Source organism: Miniopterus schreibersii (genome assembly GCF_964146895.1).
Source record: "Miniopterus schreibersii genome assembly, chromosome: 4".
Lineage (NCBI taxonomy): Eukaryota > Metazoa > Chordata > Mammalia > Chiroptera > Miniopteridae > Miniopterus > Miniopterus schreibersii.
Window position 1 is genome coordinate 52,732,658 of NC_138105.1, and position 23,598 is coordinate 52,756,255.

Genomic DNA, 23,598 nt, shown 5'->3' on the forward strand with positions numbered 1-23,598 from the left:
TCACTGACGTTTTTATTTTAAAGTCAATATATGCCTTATTTAAATGGTGTTTGGGAATGTACTGGAGTATATTGAATGATTTTGTGAAAAATCTTAGAAAAGCTATGCCTGAAGCTAACTAAAATTACTTGTTCTATGATGCTTCAGCAAGGGCGAGAGAATACAGAATCCAGTTGTTGACTTTTCTGTACACAACATTCTTTTTGTTTTACCCAATTAACAAATCTACATTCACAAAGGCTATGCCATTTTACTGGATCTGTAAAATGTAATGGAGGCACAAGTAACCTTTTATTCATCAAGTGTGGGGGTGTGAGCTTCGTACACAATGTTGACCTCCATTAGGATGACAAAGAGTAGTATTTAGAGAGCATTTGAGTTTCCAAGGTTTGGTCAAATTTCTTTCAAAAGCTCATATAAAATAACAGGAAAAGATTTAAGATGTAGAAATCTTGCCTTTCGATCTCAGAGATAGTCTATATAATGGTTAGAAACTAAGGTTCTGGAGCGAGCCGGCTAAATTTGAATCCCAACTGCCAATAAGAATTTTAAAAAAAATATATTTTCTTTTTTGTTTTTTAAAAAAATATATCTGTATTGATTTCAGAGAGAGGAAGGGAGAGGGAGAGAGAGTTATAGAAACATTGATGAGAGAGTCATTGATCGGCTGCCTCCTGCAATTCCCCTACTGGGGATCGAGCCCCCAAGCTGGGCATGTGCCCTGACCAGGAATCGAACTGTGATCTCCTGGATCCTACGTCAATGCTCAACCACTGAGCCACACCTGCTGGGCAAATACAAAATTTTTAACGTTGAGAAGTTACTTAACACCTCTCTACCTCAGTTTCCTTATCTGTAAAATTAGGAATAATAATATTGTTTGTGTAGAGGACAATTGAGAGGATTAAATTTTATACACATAAAGGATTTAGAACATGCCTAGTACATAGTAGGTGCTTAGTGAATATTAGATATTAATTAGGAAATTGATCATCTAGAAATAATAGTAGAGGTAAATGTCAATATAAGAATTCAATAAGGTACTTAATCATTATTTTTATTCATTAAATTGTGTCATTCCCAAATCATTTTTATTTTTTTCTACTCTTAGTATTTCTTACTTATATTGTAGATCTTAGCATATTAAGTATTAATTATTTTTGACTAGTCTGTTTTCTTTATTAAGCCATGAATCTCTCAAAGGCAGTCCCTGTCTTATTCAACTTTGAAAACTTTCAATTAGCATCAGAATGTCTGAAAATGTCAGTTTCTTGGGGCATGCTTTTTTTTTTTTTTTTTTTTTTTTTAATCAAAGAAAACTACCTAGTTATGTTAAATACAAAATGTTAAGTTAAAAACATTAGCCCGGCTGGCGTGATTCAGTGCTCGAGCATCAGCCTAGGATCCAGGAGATTGCGGTTCGATTCCCAGCCAGGACACATGCCCAGGTTGAGGGCTTGATCCCCAGCAGGGGGCGTGCAGGAGGCAGCCGATCAATGACTTTCTCATTGATGTTTCTATCTCTCTCCCTCTCTCCCTTCCTCTCTCTGAAATCAATAAAGACGTATTTAAAAAAAAAAATTATCCTAAAAAAAAAAAATTTAAAAACATTAAAGGTGAAAGACATGAAAGTGTACTTGTGGTAAGAAATAAAAAAAGATAAGTAGAAATTTAGAAATGAAAAATCCAATGAATAAAAACTATTTAAAATTTTTACTGTTTAACTGAGTTCTTACTACACTTATATTTTCTAAGAATAACTGTTTATTTAATGAGAAATTAAGGGGTTTTTACAGAGAAGGGGACCAACAGAGATGTATCGTGGGAGATGTTTGCTTCCACCGTCAGCAAGCTAAGTTACCTCTTTTCACTTAGACTTGGCAGATGTGTTTTGAGCTCTTTCCTTCTAGACAATTAGGGTTTAGTGTTGGTGATAAAAAGATGGATGAGACCATATCCCTGCCCTCAAGAGTGGTGCAATCTAATTGAAAAGATAGATCATCACAGCAGAATGTAACAGATGTCATAGCTGAGCTAAGTTTAGCTTCCTATACACACACATAGGATGATATTTGTTCTTGTGGAATGGGAGGTAAGAAAATGTGGACTTCGAATGTGACATTTGGTATAGAAATCAGGTGAATACCAGAGACAGAGAGTTTCAGAGAGAGGGATTCTAAGCAAGGGCCGAAAGTGTGAACATGTTCAGATTGGGAAAGATGATTCTCATGGAAACTTCCTGTCCTATGAAGGAAGTCTTTTTCTCAGATGACTGTGAGTAATAAACTTATGTTCATAAACTCAACAAGCAAATATGAATTGGTATGGCTTTCCCCCTACAGTTGTCTCTGTTCGGTTAACTCTTCTCACTCTAGCCTGGCTTCTAATGACTTAATTACTGAATATAATGAATTAGATTAATAGGTGTTAATGTTTGACCTGTCCTCACCCCCTTTTTATTCTGTGTGTCATTTTTCCATTTAATGTATAATAGTTAAAGTAAAAATTCCAACTAACTATAATCAAAACAAGAGGAAATATTACTTTTCAATAAAGAACATTTGTTTCTGCAGGAATATTCTACATACTAGGCAAAGAAAGATTCCAACTGTGGCCACCATGAGAGATTATGAGGGTCTTCTACGTATTCCCTCCTCTTATACCTACTGCTTAGTGATCTCCCCTCCAACTTTCAGAGGTCAGTGAGGAAAACCATTTACAGGCAGGTGCTCGGACAGAAGGAGGCATATCAATCCAGGGTACCAGATAGGAGGTGGGCCTTTAGGAGGTGATTAGGTCACGAGGACGGAGCCTTCATGAGTGGGCTAAGTGCCTTTATGAAAGAAGCCCAGCAAAGCTCCCTAGTCTCTTCCTTATGTGAGGACACAGTGGGAATCCTACAACCCAGGAGAGGGATGTCACCAGAACAGGCCTGTGCTGGCACCCTGATCTCAGACTTCCAGCCTCCAGAGCTGTGAGGAATATATGTTTGTTGTTCATAAGCTGGCCAGTATGTGGTACTTGTTATAGCAGCCAAATGGACTAAGACACTGACAGATAGCAATACTCAATAGATAGCCCAGTTATCATCTAGAACCACCCCATTTATAAGAATTTGAATTCATTGTATTTATATGTGTACACTCCTGTGATTTTTTTTTTACATCTCTAGATACTTCAGGTCTTTAGTGGTAGGGATCATGGAGATCTTTTTGAATTTTCTGTATTGCAGAGCTGCTCATTGTAGCATTAGGAATACATGAGATCATGTGAGGCAGTTTCGATGGCCATGCTGTTTAGGTCAGGTTGAGGTGAGTGGCTGTCATTTTTGCATAGATAGATGGAGGAGCTCTTTGTTAACTGCAGGGTTCTCAGCCTACAGAATTTGGGAAGCTGGTTGGGATTTTATTTTCAGATTCTGTTCCTCAAGGTTTTCATACCCTTTGTTGAGACACTAAAAACAAAATTCCACAGAACAAAGACTAACATAACAAATATCATGTTTCCACATTCTAGAATTATCCTGTCCTTGTTCCTTTTGCATACTTGCTTTCAGTATTTACTTTAAAAATATAAATACATTAAAAATAAGTTCAAGTCCCTTTTGACCCTCTCTTCATGTTGCTCTTGCATTTTCTCCCTAAAGGCTATCATTCTCATGAGATTAGTATGCATCCTTTCAGCCAATTTAAAAGTCATTTTACATGCATAATAAGCAGATGTCTGTGTTTTTTTTAGGACATATATTCTAAATACAATTGATCATTTACCTTTTTATGTAACTTGTTACCCTTATTTTAAACAATTACTCATATTTTAACAGTTAGGAAGGGCCAAGTTCTAGCCAGGCTGTGGTTTTGTGATACCAGTAATAGGGGTGTAGTGGGAGGTGGATATTATGGGGGTCTATTCCTGAGAACATAGGTCTACAAGGGAGAAGCCAAGAAGTTTCCCTTAGATTGGAACCAGAATCTTAATGTGACAAATACCACAGAGCATTTATTCATTGCTTTTGACCACTTCAGCATCATGTGAAAGGCTTTTCTTGGTTGCATAGGTGTTTTATTTAAATAGCTTGCTTTATAATCATTTGTTCTACTTTTCCTGTTAGCATAGCTTAGTACTTTTCATTTTACTTTATAAACAAAATTAGGAATTATAAACATACAGGATACTGCTTAGGGGATTTAGTTAAATTCAACAAACTTGAATTGAGAGATTTCTGTGTTCTATCTAGACAATTCCCAGTCAATCTGTGGACCTCAGTCATTGTTTGACATTTTGTGACTTGGTTCTTGAATCTGACACGATGTCATTTTCATGCCTGGGAACTATTGTCCTCTTATTTCTCAGAGCAGTTCCTTCCCAGATGTCCTCTTGGCTGATCCACAGAATCAGTTCCACTTTGACTGTTCATAAAGTGCATCCCATTTACATATGCTGGCTCCTTCAGAATCCTCCCTTCCAAAGAGAGTCTGATCTAAGAAGTCTGTAAAATCTCTCCTGCAGAAATTGACCTGCCAGACTGTACCTTCTTTCTGAGAAGTTAAACCTTCTCAAAATCTTGGGGAGATTAAGAAACCAACAGTAGAATTATACTGGCCTATACTTCAAAAGACAAATAGTTTCACTTTTTATGGCCCTTAATGGAATGTATTTCTGCTGCTAAAAATTCTCTGCAAGAATATGACAGGATGGAGAAAGTAAATACAAAGGCATTAACCTATGAGTCTCTCTTTTGAGCTTTGACACCATTTCTCTAGTGGAGACCTGACTTTTAGAGGCCACATTTTCTCACTTCACAGAATTTCAGTTATTTATTTGATTTTTCAAGGATGCAGCTTTGAAGAGAAAAAGTTGTCTAGCCACACTGACCCTGGTTTGTCACAAAGGCATAGCTTGTTAGCTACCTGGCCTCTACAAGACCATATTTCTCTGGATCCTGGTCCAATTCAAAAGTTCTCTGTTTCAAAACATATCCTTCCTGTTAAGAAGCATATAGACTCCTCATATGTCTGCTTCCAAATTAAAAGCCTTTAGAATTTTATACAGGGTGGAGGAAAAGTAGGTTTATAGTTGTTTGTATGGAAAATGCAATAATTAATAAATAATAATACAAGAATAAACTTTGTGTTTTGTGTACTTACAACTGTAAACCTACTTCCCCCCCCACCCTGTATATTCTTTATACTTACTGTCTAGTATTAATTCCCATTTATTCTGGCATTGATTATGCTAAGGCCTCATTAGTATAAAACATGGGCTAGGAAATTTATTGACAATAGGTTGTCTTGTACCAGTCTGAATCAGAGCGGGGGAAATGTCTGGTCAAATAACTTATATTCATAAACCTCATATTGCCAAGTGACAATCAACTGAACATTTCTGGGTCAATTCTAATTTAATAATTAATCAAAATTACAGCATATGTTATTTAATTCTCTGTCATTTTTGCTTATTTCAATTCTTCTCATGAATTTTTTATCCTGTGCTAAAATCGATCATACGTAGTATGCTTCAATCCTAAATTTTATTCTATACATAGCTGGGCTAGAGAGATCAGAGATTTGAGGAAGTCTGTGTGATTTCATAAATAACATTTAGATATTTAAAAATTGTTTAATGCATTGTTTGAGCTAGCTTTTGGGATTGACTTTCCCCCTAATTCTATGCCATTGAACCACAGACAATTTAAAAGTAATCTTCACTGAGGTTGGCTGAGGTTTGACTGAGGTTTAAACAGGAGGCCTAAGATTTGACCTGATAAATCTGCCAGGAACCAAATAAGAAAACCATGGAAAAATTAACCCAATAGTATTTCTATAGGAACACCTGAGAGTGCAGGCTGATATTCATCTGACTCAATATATATTTTGTATGTAATTATTTTTAAAAGATGTATGGTTCATTTTGCCCAATGAAGTAGATTCAGAGATGGTTAAGTAAGAGCTGGTTCATAAGGGTTCTAGTAATTCCATGCTCTTCCCAACTATGTTCAAGTTGTTGTTTAGGGACACAGACGAATGACTAAGAGTATATGGAATTTCAAAAGAATTATTACTATTTATGGTCAAATTGAATGGGACTGTTTGGGACAATGGCTTTTCTGTGACCCTTTCAGGGGTTAATGTATTCAAAACTATTTCTGTAATAATGTTGAAACAGGGCTTTATTTTGTAGCTATTTGCTAACCTAGGGAGCATAGCAAGAAATCTATTTCAAATGGGAAGTTCTATATGTACATATAAAAATAATCTTTGAAAAAGTTTAATTTAGTAAAGCAGAATTTATTTTCTTTTTCCCACCTTTATTGAGGTATAATTGACAAATACAATTGTATATATTTAAAGTGTACAATGTGATGATTTAATGTACATATACCTTGTGAAATATTTACCACAATCAAGCTAATTAGCACATCGGTTACCTCACATAGTCACCTTCTGTGTGTGTGTGCACGCACGCGGGTGGGTGTGCATGTGCGTGTGCATGAGCATGCCTAAGACCTACTCTATTAGCAAATTTCAAATATACGGTGCAGTATTATTAACTACTGCCTGGTCCTCAGAACTTGCTTATCTTGTAACTGGAAGTTTCTACACTTTCCCCAACATTGCCCATTTCCCCCACTCCCCAGTCCATGGCACCATCATTCTGCTCTCAAGCAGTATTTATTTTGAAATAACCAGAGAATTGATAGAATTAATTACATTTTTATAAAGAGAACTGATTTCCATAAAAAAATTATGCGTTCAAATAGCTTTTGGATAGGTACAGTAGACTGTGTTAAGTACAGCTAAAGAAAAGATTGAATGACACTTGTTAAAGATGGTAAGGCAGACTTTACTCAGGACCATGGAGATGGGTATAGGAACCACTGCAATGGGATTTTACAGAGGTTGAGAGAGATTGGGCTCAACCCTGAATACAGCGTATGCAAGAGGGAATTTATAGCAAGGAGCAGAGTAGGGGGGTCAGTGGATGGAAAATTTCTAAGAGGAAACATCAAGGGTAAGGGAATGTCTGGGTAAACTGGCCGAACAAGATTTTTGCTGAAGACAGGTCAGGGTCACTGGGGGTTAGGTGGGGGGTGGGATGGAAGATGAGGAACCTGATCAGATTTTGACAGTGATCAGATATCAAGGACAGGGGGTGGAGAGGGTGGGGGGTGGGGAGCACTTTCTGGTTAAACTGATAGTGGGGTTCTTGCTAAAGCTAGCTTTTATAAGGAAGCTTACAGATAGGCCTAGAAGGCTGCAGGAGCCTGACTGAATTTTGATCAAGCCAAGAATCTTTGTCACCACAATTAGAATTGTGTTTCAGTATAATCATTTAGTTTATCTTTACTTATTTTTGTCAATTTCCTTGTAATAAAATACTATATTATAGGGGAAGATAAATTTGATAGAAATTCTATAAGAATTCTAAAACTTAATATAAGTCAAGTTAAGCAAGGGAAATGATTTCAATGACAGTGTTCCCTTGGATGTAAGCTTATTTACAACCCTATCTAATGTTAAATCATTACAAATTGTGTTTCATTTCATTGAAAGAAATCATTTAAAAATTTTACTTATATTAGGTTACTTTATACCTGTTTTAAATTTATTTGCTTAATATAAATCCATTCTATAGGTCAGAATTTCATAAAATATATAAATTATTGTTTTTCTTAGTCTGAGTGCTTTTTATAAATCTTTATAGGAAGGTGGGTGTGCCTTTGGCAGAGGCTGTTTTCATGCAGCTCTGCTTGTGCAAATTATAGAACATGAATTTCTTTCTCTAAAAATAGATTGTCACTTGCCTGGCAACTCAAGAATCTCTCTGTGGAAGAATGATGCTTGACTTCTGATACTTATTCAGAGGTGCAGTATATGGATTCTAAACACTGCATCTATAGAAATGGATTTAAATATATTGTAACATTAAAATGTTTTTACTTATGCATAAAGAAGCAGTTATGTTTTTACTTATGAGTCAGTGATGTGGAAGAAACTAGACATTCTGCATTGAATTGGTGCACATTGATAGTTATTTTTAGAGGTGGAATTCGAGAGTATCCATGCTATAGGGCAATGACTGCTTTGTACAGAGGCAGAGGCCCAAGGGAGCCTATTTATTTAACATTAAATAGCCTATTGGAAGCTATTTTTACTTTTCTCATCATTCATCAACTGCTCTGCTAGTCACATTTGCCTGCATACTAATTTAACAGGGACCTGTTACCATGGCAGCACAGAACAAAAATGAAATATATTATTTTATGTGGTGAGAGTTCCCAAGTGACACAGGTGCAGGCTGGTGAGACACTTGTTTTGTGTAGCTCCCAAAGTAAGAGGCTAGGTCTGCATTAACAAGGTCCATGGAGATTGTGGGATTTGTCTGAAAGTTGCCCTTCTCTGTGATCTGGTCTACCTTCACACATTCCCTAGACTACAGGGATGCAGCCCCAGGGCCACTGATACCATGGCAACCATACACAGTCAAGGCAAATTCATGCAGAAGAATTTTCCATTGTGAGTTATTAGCAGATAAATAAATAAGTCCATATGTTTTTGTGTTACTCTGTACCTAGGGTGGTGCTGATAATGGTAGTGAGTCTCACTGTTTATTTGCCTTTTTGAAATAAGGTAACTGCTGGAAATACATTTTTTTCCTCCATGCATTTTCTAAAAACAAATGAGATGTTCCATGAGATAACTGGTTTTCAGAGGAAAATTCCAGAAGAAAGTCTAATTATAGAGAAAATGTCCTATTATTTTTTCTGTCATATCTGCTTATTGTGTATTTATCAAAGCCTATTACATGCAAGGTGTTATGGTGGACTCACTGTGGGATATGAGTTCATGGTTCATGGTTACTGAAATTAAACCCACATAAAGAAGCCAACCAAGAGCAAATGACAAGCACAGGCTGTTCCATTGTTTGCTCCCTTCCTATTTATTTTCCAACTCCATTCACTAGATGCTACTTTAAAAAGACCCATGTCTTAATATGCCACCATTACTCAGTTTATTTAATTTGTTCCAATAAAAGACAGTATTTTGGAGGAGCTTTGTAAAGATCCAAACACAAAGTGAATATCAACTTTCAGCAGAGTTCTTTCAATAATAAACATTTATTAAGTACCTACTGTGTAACAGGCACTGGATGAGTTATTATGGTGAATTTTTAAATTCCACTCATTACATGTTTTATCGCATACTTTAAAATTTCTCTGTACAAATGCAAACAATTTTTGCAAAGATGAAGTTTTTAAATGGCAAAAAGAAATAGCTTGAAAATAGATGGTAAGAATCCTAAAATACTGTTTTACCAGACAGGAAACACACACACACACACACACACACACACACACACACACACAGATTCATTCTCGCTCGGGCCCTTAAAGAAGTGTAGAAAAACAGAGGTTGAAAAATTATGCAGTTTCAGTTTAACTAAAATAATTGAATGAGAAAAATATTTGGATAAGTGCAATTTAAAATCTATGTTAAGAAGAACACCTTCATTTAACTCCCTCTTCATCTTCCAACTACGTTTGGCCTTGGTTCCCTTCAGTTTTCACTCCTTGAACGTTTTCACCTGATATCCTGCTCCCTTGCCTATTCCCTTTCTTCCAGCTCTACATGAGATGAGAGTGAAGCCTGTGGACACGCCAGCTGTTTATCTTTCTGTTATAGGCAAATATTCTTATGCACATTTTGCTCTGATGACCTGCCTCCACGGTCCCCTTACCCTCGTTGGCGGTCTTGTACTGTGTTAACTCAAAGTGTGATTCAGGGACCTGTGCCAGTTCCTACCAGTCCACGATTAGCTCAGAAATCTAACAAAATATTGGTATTTTGTATTTTATTTCTCTAGTAATTTTTATTCATTCATTCATTCATTCATTCATTCATTCATTCATTCATTCATTCATTCGACAAAGCAATAGTCCATATAGATTGTGGAGCTGGGGGAAAGAAAAACAAAATAATGCCCGATCTTTCACGAAAGTTTGAGAAGGACTAGTTTCTCTAAACATGTCTTTAGATTACTTACCTTTGCCTGTTTTTTTTAGTTAATACTGCCTGTCTCTTAAAACCCAACTGTAATATCTTCGCCTTCATGAGTCTTTCTTTTATACTGAAGTTCTTTCTATTTCTGCTGAAACCTTATAACCAGTATTTATTTAATGTATCATTTAACATTCTATGCAAATACACTTGCCTTTTTGCAGAACTACCTTGGAGGCCACATGTGAGGGATACAATCAGGATGGATAAGAGCATGGACTTTGAAGCCATAGGCATTTGGGTTAGAATCCTGAGTTCTGTCACTTATGAGCTCAGGTACCTGGGGTCAGTCACCTAGTCTTTTTTGCCTCAGTTTTCTCATTTGTCAAATGGCACTATTGGTAGTACCTGTAAGGTAGCACCTTAAGCTTTCTATGAGGATTAAGTGAAATAGTACACATAAAGCATTAAGTGTACAGTTCCCGGCATATACTAAACAGTGAATAAATGACTGCTATTATGTTTTTCATTATTAATATTAGCAACACTTTTAGAATTTTGTATTGCCTTTGTTCAGGCATTGCCTGAAGCTAATCATTTAATTACATTGTCTTGAGGAAAAAAAGAACATATGAAGAAACTACCACAATTGCTTTGATAGACCCACTTTTTGAAGACACACTAGAATGGGTGGTGTGCAAAAGGGTGGAAAGTCATTGGGGTAGCTGTAGATTTATGAGGGGCTGTGGAGAGCTAGTCAGTGCAGTAGAGGCATCCGTGTTTAGGCACTATAAGCATAACATAAGTCACTCAGAGATACTTTCTCCTATGAGCAAAACTAACACTACCAAAGGAAAATGGAATTTAAATAGAAACTTTAGAAAAAGGCAATATATCTAAAAATATCTGACCAACAAAAAATTTCGCTGGAACACCTGGATTTTTCTGAGTATAATTTTAGTTAGGTAAACATTGAAAAGATATATTTTCCTAAAAGAGCAGAGAGTAATTTTATGGAAAATGATGGTTGGCAGTAATTTTCAGATTCAGTAGATCAATTTTGCAAAAGATTATCCTTGTTTTAGAGAGTGAGTACATGTAACTCTCTAAACTGCAGTAATGATGCTCAGCACTCACAATTGCTTCACAGACAAAAGTTACTCTCAAATAATCTTTGTAGGATAATTAACTAAGAACATAGACCCTTAGGTGTGAACTACAGTGCTAATCATGCTATAGTTAAACGAAGTAGTAGTTTTAATGTGTTCACTAAACAAGTGTATTAAAAACATATTATAGATGCATAGCTATCTGGAGTATGCTTTATTAGGCTTTAAAAAATAGGTAAGCTCTCTTAAAAGTAAGCAGGAATATATTCAGTATGTAACTAAGTTAAATACTAAGGAAAATGGTGCTGAATTTTAGGGAATGGGTTATGGTCTTGTGGTTAAATTATTTTGGGGAAATTAATGTGAATTCAAAAGGAAAACTGTAAACAAAATACTGAAAGTACTGGGGAACAAGATTTAAGAGCTATTTAAGCCCTTGCTAGATAAGGTCAATAATACAAAGACATAATTCACTATAGCTGGTTGATGAGAAAACAAATAAATCCCAGATTTGAATTCAATGCTGTATCTGTAGGTGCACACACACACACACACACACGATCAGTACTTGTGAACATACCCACCAGGTACATGCGTAGACATGATTAAAGGAGTGGTCAACATTTTCTGAAAGAGAAGCTAAGTTGAACACACACGTCCTTTTTCAATAATAAGGTTGCTTAGATTTAAATGGCCCAACGGTCTGTCAAGGAAGTGGTGAAATCATCACAGACTGTTGAGTGATTCAGAATTAGATCAGATGAAGCCCTTTAAAAACACTCTGTAGGAAACAATGTAATGTTGGGAAGGCAATAAAAAGATGACCTAAGTCGGTCTTTCCACCTCTAATTTTTAATGCTTTTTATGTAGTTTAAAAATAGAAAAGTATAATATTTACAGAAGCACTGAAAGTTAGGGCCTCAACTCTAATGTGCTTGTTATTTAACATTAATATATATGACTCACATGGCTGTGTTGTAGAAACAGCAGAACTGCAGCTGTATATGTGTTAGTCGTTTCCCCACTACTATGAAATCAATAATGAAGAAAGAGCTTAGGGTTCAGAGCAGTATTTAGGAAGGGGTTGGTAGATTTGTCCTTAAGGGTTAAGTTCTAAGCGCGTATATCCAACATAACAGACCTTGACGGTATAGTCAAAATGAAGCAGGATTGCCCTGGCCAGTGTTGCTCAGTGGTTAGAGCACCGGCCTGTACACTGAAGGGTCTCGGGTTTGATTCCTAGTCAAGGGCACATACCTGGCTTGCATGTTCGATCCCTGGCCCTGGTTAGGGTGCATGTGGGAGGCAACTGATTGATGTATCTCTCTCACATCAATGTTTCTCTCGCTCCCTTTCTCTCCACCCCCTTTCACTCTCTCTAAAAACCAATGGAAAAATATCCTCAGGCGAGGGTTAACAACACCAACAAAACTAACTAAGATTTATTCCCCCCCACACACATGCAATGTCATTATAACTGAATATAAACATGAAAATGAGGGAAAATGGTATAGAAATTCTTTGAGAATTATTAACTATTATGTATATTTTAAAAGGGAGAATGGATGGGAAGCAGCTTCTAGAGGAGTTGTTGTTCATGTTCTCCCTGACCCTCTTATCTCAAGTAATTTGCAAACTCTGTATATATTTGGTTTTTCTTATATTCAAAGGCAGTCAAGGTACTACATAAATTGAATGAAATGGGATAGAAATGGCTCAATAAATTTTTCTAATAGTTTCTAATCTATTCTTTTTCTGTTTAACTAGAATGATTTGCTTGGGGCACTCTTGCTCATTTTTAGGAAACTTTCCTGTCTTCACGTCAAACGAATGCACCTTAACCAGTGGGAACTTCCTGTTTTCCAGAGTCAGCCTTGTGACCTTTTGGATAAACCATTGATTAGACATATGGCCCTGAGAGATCAGCTGCCTGGAACCAATACTGGCAGAGGCCTCCCTTATCTATAGGTTGTTTCTGTCTGCCCTCTGAACAGCCCAAAACCTTTGAGGCTCACTGACCACTCTTACCCCACGTAACTGGTTTTACATAAACTTCACAGAAAATTTCCTTAGGCTAACTTCTCTTATATCTGCTTCTGAAAATATGCTATTTGATACAAAATCCACTTACATGCAGAAAATAGAGAGGAAGACCATTTGCTCAGTTCCTAAAGTATGCTGTAGTAGTGGTGGTGGCAGGTACTGGCCATGGCTAGCATTTGCCTTGGTGCCTAGCCCACTGATGCACGGTAGAAGATATTTAATAAGCTTTTGTTGGATGAATTAATGAATGATCATTTCAAAGTAGGCTCAATTTTAGTACTATTGCTGCATTCGTTTCTTAGCAACTGGGCTCCTATAGTGGCCAGCCCTACAGGATATGCAAAAACACAGGAGAGGAAGAAAGGATGGGAGCTTAGTGCCAAAAGATAAAAGTGACTGTCTTTGTCTAGTCAGGTTTTGAATCATGAATATATGTGCAATCTTCGACTAGCCTTAAACTATTCAGCAAGACAGACTGGAGGAAAATCATGGAGTTTTAGAGACAAACACAACTGTGGCTAAATCTTAACTTTGCTACTAACTAATATTTTACCCAGAGCAGATTATTTAACCCCTCTGAGGCTTGGGTTTCCTTCATTAAATTGGAGAAATTATCTTTAGCCTTGGAAGCCTTTTGCCTTGTTTTGAGCTAAATCACTTCATAGTGTGTACCTGTGTATGTCAACAATAGTAATAACCGTTTTCATTTCTTGAGTATCTTCTAGATGCCTGGGTCAGGGCTAGAGGGTGTACAGACATGTCCACTAATTTTCCCACTAACTGTGCAAGTTGAATAGTATCATTTCTACTATACAGGTAATTAAATTGAGAGTCAGTGATGTAAAGGAGTTTATACAAGGTCATAGAGCTAACAAGTGTGAGAGCAGAGATTTGACTTTATGTTTATCTAATACCTGAGTCCAGGCTTTAATTTACCCTGATTAATAAACATTATTTCCTTCCTTGCTCCAAAGAAAGGGAAATTACACAACTCTCCCTTTTCTAATTAATATCTCTATTTACCCTCTTCTATATGGCAGTAGTCCTATTCCCCATAATAAACCCCAGTAAGTCCAATGTTCACTTATTTAGAATCTAGCTGTGTGTTCCTTACAGGTAGTGCTTTTAGTTATCATTATTGGATGTCACATCTTTTCCATAGATTTTTTTCTATGTTATTTCAAGTTAGCTACAGTAATACTGAAGCCCAGAGAGGTCAGGGGATGCTGTAAACTTTAAGAGCCACTGAGATAACTCAGGTTTTCTATAACCTAACTTGAGGGAGAAAACAAGATATAGTCTTCTGAATATGTACAAGCACAGCAGATTCTATGTTCTGTCCGGAGTAGAGTCAGAGATTCTTCTGGCTGTGCATCAACATGTGATGTCAGTGGGAACTTTGAATATTAAGGGTGGAGACGCCTAACTTGGATGATCTGCCTATGGAGCTGTTAGCAGAAGCTGGAAATGTTTATAACCATGGCCGAGTCAGAAGGATATGAACCTTGGACTTATTCTGACAGTTGCCTTTAATTAAATGAGCCTGGTCCTGTTTGATTCTGGGAAGTCAGCTATTTAGAGAGCACCAGTTCTTTGGAAACCTTCTAACTTTCCCAAGTTTTGTTTTTACTCAGCCTCTTGGATTTTGTTTTCGTTTTCCATTTTCAGATTCATAATCGCCTAGATACAAATTGCTGTGGATTCAGACCTCGAAAGGAAGATACCTGCGTACAGAATGGACTGATGCCGAAATGTGACAACCAAGATTCTGTGTCTCTCGCACACATTATCCAGCGAAAGCACGACCCAAGGCATTTGGTCTTTATAGACAACAAGGGTTTCTTTGACCGAAGTGAAGAGAACTTAAACTTCAAATTGTTAAAAGGCATCAAAGAGTAAGTTTGAAAATGTAGTAACATCAGATTTATATTAAATAAGTAGTAAAGATTGGAGAAAACTTATATCCTGTGTCTGATTGATTGTTACTCTTGAAGTGAATTGTGGTTGTGGCATCTGGGAATAGAGGCCCAGAAAAGGGAAACAAACCCAAGTGGAACAGAACAAGAGTGCAGCCAGGGTGTCACCATCACCAACCAATGCAATCTACAAAGCTCCTGCTGTTTCACATCCATCATGTTGCTTGGCCCTCACTGTGCAAATCCATGTGGATTAGGTTGGAAGCATGTAGGAATCTCTAGAATAGGAACTGGCAGAGCAGGGACAAGCAGGTGGCAGAGGCTCTGTTATTAGGGCCTGGAGCAGGGGAGCTGACAGACATGCGGATATTGACAAGCAGGATGTCCAAAGGCATAACAAACTCAAGTTCCTTTTATGCATGTGGTGAAGAATTAGAGCCAATCTGGTGAGTAGAACACAGTATAAAAGGACAGAGGCTATTTAATGAGATAGGCGGGATTTTGAGCGTTTGGAAATCCTTCTAGTAGACATAGATAATGGAAAAAATATCTTGAACCGACCTCTAATTGGAAATAAAGGAAACCAAGACACTTAATAGTGGCAGAAACCCTGCTGTAGTGTCTGAGCTTTTCCACCCACTATGGAGACTGAGACTAGATTGCAGGCTCCACTTATAGCCACTCTTCATTGTCTTCCCACCTTAGTCAGAAATTAGAGTGACTAAGAAATTGGGGTATGTTTGAGACTTGAAAATAAAGGGGTACACTAGTAAAATAATTAACAGTTAAATGAAGCTAAGGACTGCTGGAAAAGACATAAGCAAGTCTAAAATTGAGGGTAGAACCCAGGTTTTCCAAATCCAAGTGCAATAATTCTCTGAAATAGCTTGTCATGTGCATGCTGTTACTACTCTTGTAAATAATACTCTGAAGCACATCTCAGTAGTTCTTCCCAGCACTGACGGTTAGATAATGTGAACTCTGTGTCTTTCAACACTAGAGACAGTACTTTTCCTGTGAGAGTTCCATGAGCCCCAGTTTTGTGAGTTTTTGCCGTATCTTGCTCTGTTAATGCTTGTTCTTCACATCTCTTTGTGGATATGGCATGTTCTCTCTTTTAAGTAAACTAAGGGCATTTTATGTGTAGAAAATTTACAAACCTAAGGCACCACTTACTGAGTTGATATTATGGGTCTTCTTAAATCCCTATCTCTAAATTTTCTCTTAGAATTAAGAGTCCATGGAGAATACAACCCATCCATTTATATATGGATGAATACTGTTTTGTTTATGCTTTTAAAGAAGATTGAATTTTAAACACATTATGAAGAGCTATGAGTTCAAAGTTAAATCTTTTTTGAATATGTAATTCACACATTGAAAAGCAAAAATGAAAACTTTGCTAACCAAGATTTAGGCATAGAATATTCTACTATTAATTAATGTAATGCAAAAACAGGTAATTTGTTTTCCTCTGCAAAAAGGATTTATCACTGAAAAGAACTATGATTTTAAACAATTTTATCTTATACATTCTGCCACAGCTAGATTAGTTGAAGGGCCATAGAATTTCTAAATCATGGGTTGTTAATACTTCATAGAGCAAAAATGCTTAATTAATACTATGGCCACTAAATTACATAGTGCATGTCTTCAAGGAGCTCAGAGCATTTTATCAGCATTATTTAAATCCACACTCACTTGGACTCATTAGGCACATCCAGCTCTGCTGCCTTTGGTCTTTCTGCAAATCTGAAGGGCAGGAGCACCTGAATCCCTTGTATTCCTGCCCCGAGTGCCATCCTCAACTTGTTCCATTGACATTTGGAAAAGGTGCTAGAAGTCCTGAAACTTCTGGCATACTATACTCTTCAAACAAGTATATGTTCTTGTTTTAGTTTTTAAGGAACAGCTAAGTTTACTTGAGAATTATTATCAAACCCCAACATTCTTACTGTGCTTTCAAAAGTATTTTAATAAAAGCCAAGAGAGGCCAAATTGGTGATTCACCCATACATTACTTATGATTTTGAACCAGAAATTTTACCAAGTCCTTCAGATAATGCATGTGCTAGACCCCTGGCTTTATACTTTCTGAATGAAGAGCACAGTGCAGTCTCTTAAGGTAATTCAGTAAAGACCCTTCTAAATTGGCCATGGGTTTTCCAGAGAGATGGTTCTTTGTGGACTGCCCTGGCTCTAAAATGTGAGTTTCACTACATTGATTTGAAAACAATTTAGTATTTCAGTTTCATAAAATGCTCCCAGATCCTCAGAATTCCTCAGGTAGAATCTGAATCAAGGGCACTTCTTGTTTCATTGAGCATTTTGGAATGATTCCTTTCTCTTCTTGCTACATATATTTTGGTTTATTTTACATTAAATTTAGTCATGCAACTTCTACTCAGGAAGAGAACTTTACCGAAGTTGTTGGCATTTTGATGCTTGTATTTTCTTGCATGTTGACACTTATGAGAAAACTATTCTACTTGACAGATTCAAGTGGTGTCTGTGGGTGAAACAGAGTTTAAGATTGAGGAAAGTATTTTTGCCAGGCTAACAGAGCCCTTTTAAATTCTGTGCCTCTCTTTGCCTTCATATAATGACCTTCAGTCAAATGTTGGTATGTTAAGTTCTCAATGGCATAGAAAATTCAGTTCTCTTGAAAAATATTATTCTAATATATTATTATTAGGAGAAGTATCTGCTTGAAAGTGACAGAAAAGTTTTGATTCTCAAGGTACTGTTTGATAGTGTGATTTATGCCAGAGTAATGAAAGGCAGAGCAGTTGGGTAAGGCATAATATTTCCAAACAATTATTAAGAATGAAATATTATTTTATTTTTTGCAGGTTTCCTGAATCTGCAGTGTCTGTTTTGAAGAGCCAGCACTTACGGCAGAAACTCCTTCAATCTCTGTTTCTCGATAAAGTTTATTGGGAGAGTCAGGGGGGTAGACAAGGAATTGAAAAGCTTATCGATGTAATAGAACAAAGAGCCAAAATCCTTCTCACCTACATCAATGCCCATGGGGCCAAAGTACTGCCTATGAATGAATAACAAAAGGATCTTCTGGCTACATTTATGCGTTTTGTTTCTAAATCAAGTACACAAACCTCAACTCCTTTTCAGAATCAGACAGAGAAACGAATACATAAAATAAATGAATTTAACCAAGTATATATGATGGGCCTGAGCACTAGAAGTAGACTTATAAAACTTAAAAAAACATACTCCTCAAAAAATGTTTCTTTATATTTTTTACTACCATTGTCACGTGAGTCTCAACATCTGACTACAGAATGGTTGCAATGATTATTCCAGCAAGCTTTGTTAAAACACTTGTCATGTGGTTTAATAGAACAGTACAAATTGACTCCTTTAAGAAATTATATTTTATGCCGTTTTCACTGGTCTGACCAAATACTAATGGGAATGGATCTTAAGGGGCTTTTTGTTGCTGATTGTTAAAACAGAGCAGTCCCAGCACTTACCCAGAGGCACCTCTTAACTGGAAAACTGAGGCACATGATCTGTAGATACATCAGTGCCTACAATAATTCTAACTAGAAATGGTGAGTTATTTGCACAACTACCAGTTTATATTCTATTGTATCTGTAAGTAATTAGCCATTTCTGTGATTCTGAGCAGCAAGAATCACATTTTCCATTCCTTTTTAGAAATTTATTTTGTTTTCAGTGTAGAAACCATCCAGATCTGATAATTTATACATTAAGTAGTTTTGCCCTCTCAATTTTGGTCCAATTTATGTCTAGTGGCTTAGAAATTCTACAATTTTAAGGTTTGAAGTTACCTATTTGAAACTGTACCTATAAAGTCCCCTTTTAGTTAAAAAAAATAGATGTTCTTTTTAAAATTTTTTTCATTTTTACAAGGGTTGGACTATAATTTCTGTATATTTCATTAATAATACTGGGTTTATTCAAATTTGTTATATGTAATTATATTTAAACTGATTTGATTGATATTGCCTAGATATTGACAATAGGATCAGATGTTGACGCTGTTTAAATATGTTGTTTGGCTTATTCCAGCATGAGAAATATGAACAAAATAAATTAAAACTTGATTTTGATAATTTCTCTTCAAAGAAAGCACATGACTAGAAATAGAATAGCACATTTGGATATTATTAAGCCTTAACTAATTCTCCCCAAACTCCCTCTACCAACTTTTTAACTAGGTAGAAGGATGTAAACATAGAGTATTCATGTGTTGGGTATTTTTTTTTTTTTTTTTTTTTTTTAGAATATCTTTATTGATTTCAGAGAGAGGAAGGGAGAGAGAGAGAGAAACATCAGTGATGAGAGAGTCATTGATCGGCTGCCTCCTGCACGCCCCCCACTGGGGATCAAACCCGAAACCCAGGCATGTGCCCTGACAGGGGAATCGAACTGCCATCTCCTGGATCATAGGTCGATGCTCAACCGCTGAGCTACCCCAGCTGGGCACATGTGTTAGGTCTTTATATCCTTTGAAGAGACCCATGTCATCATGTATAACAGGTGTTCAAATAGGGGTTTCAAATCTTGAACAAATTATCATTACCCTCGTATCCCCATATAACCCACCCCTTATTTAAAAGCTGATATACTGACTTTTCCTTTCCCTGAAAGTTTAAAAACAGAATTTAAGAATGTTTTTTAATAATAGTAAAACAATTTAAGAATGTTTTTAACAATAACAAGAACATATCTATACATTCTAATTTATACAAAAGTTTAGGGGCAAAATGTTAAAATAACATGTTAAGTACAGGAGAAGATAGGCCAAGGAGAAGGAAATCATTTTATCATCTAATTATAACTTTTTTAGGCTTGTATTCAAGTACTACTATTCAGTAGCCTTACTTACTGGGCGAACCTTTGGAGAGATGGCCTTCAGACCATCCTCCTCAGTGATCTTCGCTCTCCAGCCCTGAAAGCCTTCCTGTGGTCTCACGCATTCAGTGTACTCTTTGGCTCTCCGAGTCTTCCCTTTTACCTGTTGTATTTGGGCTTTTTCAGATGGCCTTTTCTTCTTCTTCTGATTAATCATTATATTAATGAAAAAATTGGCCTAACAAAAGTTTGAGGACCCAGGTTCTACTCTGAGCCACTGGCTTGAAATAACTCTTTGTCAAGTTGCCTTACGCCTTATCAAGGTGGTATATTTGCATTTTAATATGACCTTTAATAAATTATATCATCTTCATCAAAGTTGTGATATTGGTGGTGGGAATTCCAGGCTTCTTAGAAGTGGGCATTAATTTTATGTCTCGAGCTACCTGCTTTTGGGCACCTCGGTCTTCCCATATGGGCCTGGCTTTGTTTATTTGCCTTCAGTTATTCCAAAATGCTTAATATTAAATGAAAGTTCCAGGGACACATGTTAGTTTTAGTCATCGTTGCTTTTTTAACAGTGTCTTTTGTTTTATAATCAGTGAATAATTCATGCTGTATTATTTTTGAATAATGGATAGCTGAAGTCTAGGCTTTTAATTCTAATAAGTAATGCTCTTCATTTCTCTTACTGAAACAATAAAAATATCCTGTGCCTTTCAAATATACTCTGATTATGCTGTTGTTTGTTTCATATAAGCATGTTATGTGGTTTATTTATAACTTGATAAATTTAAAGTAGAACAATTTACCTTGGCAGACATACAAAAGCTGTTCTCAAGTGGTTTTTCTTTAAGCTGATGATATGAAAATAAATGGTGTCTTAAAAATCTGTAATAAAATTTTAGAAATTAAAAATGCAGGCTTTTTCTTTTGTAGATGGGTTCATTTTCTTTTGTAGATGGGTTACTTTTTAGAAGTTAAGTATAGAGGAATGTTTGCTACCTTGAACCATGATAAAAGAAAGATTGAGTAGTCAAGAATTTTATTGGATTGTATTTGTGTAGACATAGATTTGATTTTATTATTATTCTTGGTGATATTATACTTTCTCTGGTGTACATAAAGCATTGTTTTAGGAAGTATGGGAATTAATGATCAGATATCATAAACTATAAGAGAATAATTTTGGCTTTCTTTGCTTTGGGCGAATCTTATAATTATGTTTACAGTTTTCTTTATAGCATACGTATTTATTAAGTTTATTAGGCACCTGTGGAATTTCTGGAAATTTAAAATGTCTTAGACTTACGCTCAAAATATTTATCATCTCTGAACTTGTGTAATAGCTTGCTTTTTCTATTGTAACTTTCAATATACATTACATTATATCAATAAATAAAATATCCTAGATGTAGAGTCACCTAAACACTGTCTTATGAAATTTTAATGCTTGAGCCAGCACAGAACAAAGTAAAGCACATTTAGAGCACTCGTCTGAAAATACGTTTTGGAAACTATACATGGGTCAAATAAGATGATCGAGAACTTTCTCTAAAAACTAAATGATATCATCAAGAATTAAGAACTTTCATTCATGAAAGATAATTCAACTTGTCAGAAAGTTATCTGACACCTGGCAATAGCCAGAAGAGATTCTTGAGTGTTTTTGTTTTTTTTAGTGCAATACTGGGTTTAATTTTGTGTTGAATGGGCTATTTAACAATGTTGTAGGGCAGAGGTTAATTTATAGATTTTTATTCCATGGAGATGCAGATAATTTCTGTCTGGTGAAAATGATAACCCTACTGGCTTTACAGTTTATTACCCTGTTGGACATTAACCAGTTTTATATGTAGTTAAGCAATCTTATCCTAACATTGACTATAAATATTAGTTTTTGAAATACTCATTCAAATGATTTTACCACTTTATTGATTCCCTCATTAATTAATTATTTGAATAAAATCTTTGACATAGGTTCATTTTACGTTTGCCTAGAAGTCAGTTTTACCTTTTTGAAAGTTTTGCCTTAATACACTTTTGACTGGCGAGTCATATAATTTTATTTGCTTGGGAGTCATGATTTTAAATTTTTGAAAATTTTACTTCATCAAATTTCAAAACATAGTTACATAATTTAAGATCTGAATGATACCATGCAATCAGCATCTTGCCCAACACCCTTGTCTTCTGGATGAAGAAACTGAGGCTTAAAGAGGCAGTTACTTGCCTGAATTTAGCCATATGATTGATTTAGAATCTTTAGTGTTGGAACCGATTAGAAAGTTAGAGAACCAAAACTTTCTCTGAGATTTCATTATCGACAAAAATAAAATAAGAAACACTAGTTTAATAAATCCCGAAGGTCTAACGTAGACACATTTATGTGTATTAATAATTGTAGGGCATCTTTTTTGTGAACTGGCAGGGAGTGAAATAAACAAGGAAGCTTCTCATACTATGAAACTTTTATAATCACATTGCACAGTTGATTGAGAATCTACTATGTGTCATGCTGTGTGCTGGGCAATGTGAATGTATAAATTAATAAGTAACTTTTAATGTGTTAATCATCAATTGAGACCTATAATTACACTTTAACTTATAGCATTTGTGGAAAAAGTTGAGGAAAGAAATTCTTTGAGGACTGTCTAGAAATAAATTCTAACTTAGGATTTTTTACTCACAGTGAATTTTACTGTATCTCTAATCTATTGTTGACACTACTGCTTAAAATGACAATTTAGAGTCATTTTTGTGGCTGGACAAATAGACCTATTTATTTTAATATGTCCTGAGGACATCTCTGTGTTCTAGTATCATGGTCCAATAGTAGATATTCATAATAAATATCCTGATTAATCAAAAATATGCTGGCTATGTAAGTTCTGAACCACTTCAAAGAGCTGATTAAAAGTACAACCAGGTTACATAATTCTGCATATAATTTCAGAGGGTTTTTGGATCCCTGGACAATCATTCATGGAACTCTTTCCTCTCAGGTCTATGATCTTCCAGGTTAAGAACTTTTCATTTACAGCATATTTAAGAAGGTGGGAAATAATATTATACACTTTAGAAAGACTTCACCTAATGTGTTTAAATGTTTTGCTTTTATACAAAGGTGAAAACTTACATTCTGGAAAAATTAGTTAAATAATTAAAAAACTATTTCAACTTAATTTACAATTATTTAAATTTTATTTAAATAAAATATTGAATGAGATACCAATGAAAATGGAGAAGATTTAATGAGATGCCAATGAAAGTTGAGGAATCATTTACTTGCTAATACTTTAATATTTTTAGCCCATCAATTCCAAATTCACTACCATTCACTTAGCGAACTAGAGAATGAAATGCTTTGAGTTTATTTTCATTTAATCCTTTCTTAAAGATTATCAGTTACCAGGTTTTTTTGTGTTTTTTTTTTTTTTTTCTCTCTGATATACAAATGATTCCAGATAGTCACTTATTTTATAGTGTCTTAAAGTATGAGGAAAGTTAAGTTAATGTATACAATTAAATGAAGTTATTTGATTTACCACCAACGGTTTTCTGGGCATGAGCATACAGCTCCTGCTTTTTATAAAACAATTTCCAAAAAAAAAATGAATGAACTTTCCCCAATGGAATTATTTTCTTGACATTTATGGAAAGAACTGTAACCCTTTCTTACTGTTCCTT

At 35.6% G+C, this 23,598-nt stretch overlaps 1 protein-coding gene across 1 annotated transcript in view; it reads left to right on the top strand.

Annotated features, from left to right (window-relative positions):
• GASK1B (golgi associated kinase 1B) overlaps positions 1-21,328 on the top strand; it is a 43,508-nt gene extending 22,180 nt beyond the window's left edge. Inside the window, exons 4-5 of the mRNA XM_081136721.1 lie at positions 14,819-15,045; positions 17,919-21,328. Of these exons, the coding sequence (XP_080992847.1) occupies positions 14,819-15,045; positions 17,919-18,126 (435 nt within the window). The 3' untranslated portion in view covers positions 18,127-21,328. The remainder of the gene's footprint in view (positions 1-14,818; positions 15,046-17,918) is intronic.
• Positions 21,329-23,598: the final 2,270 nt, after the last annotated feature.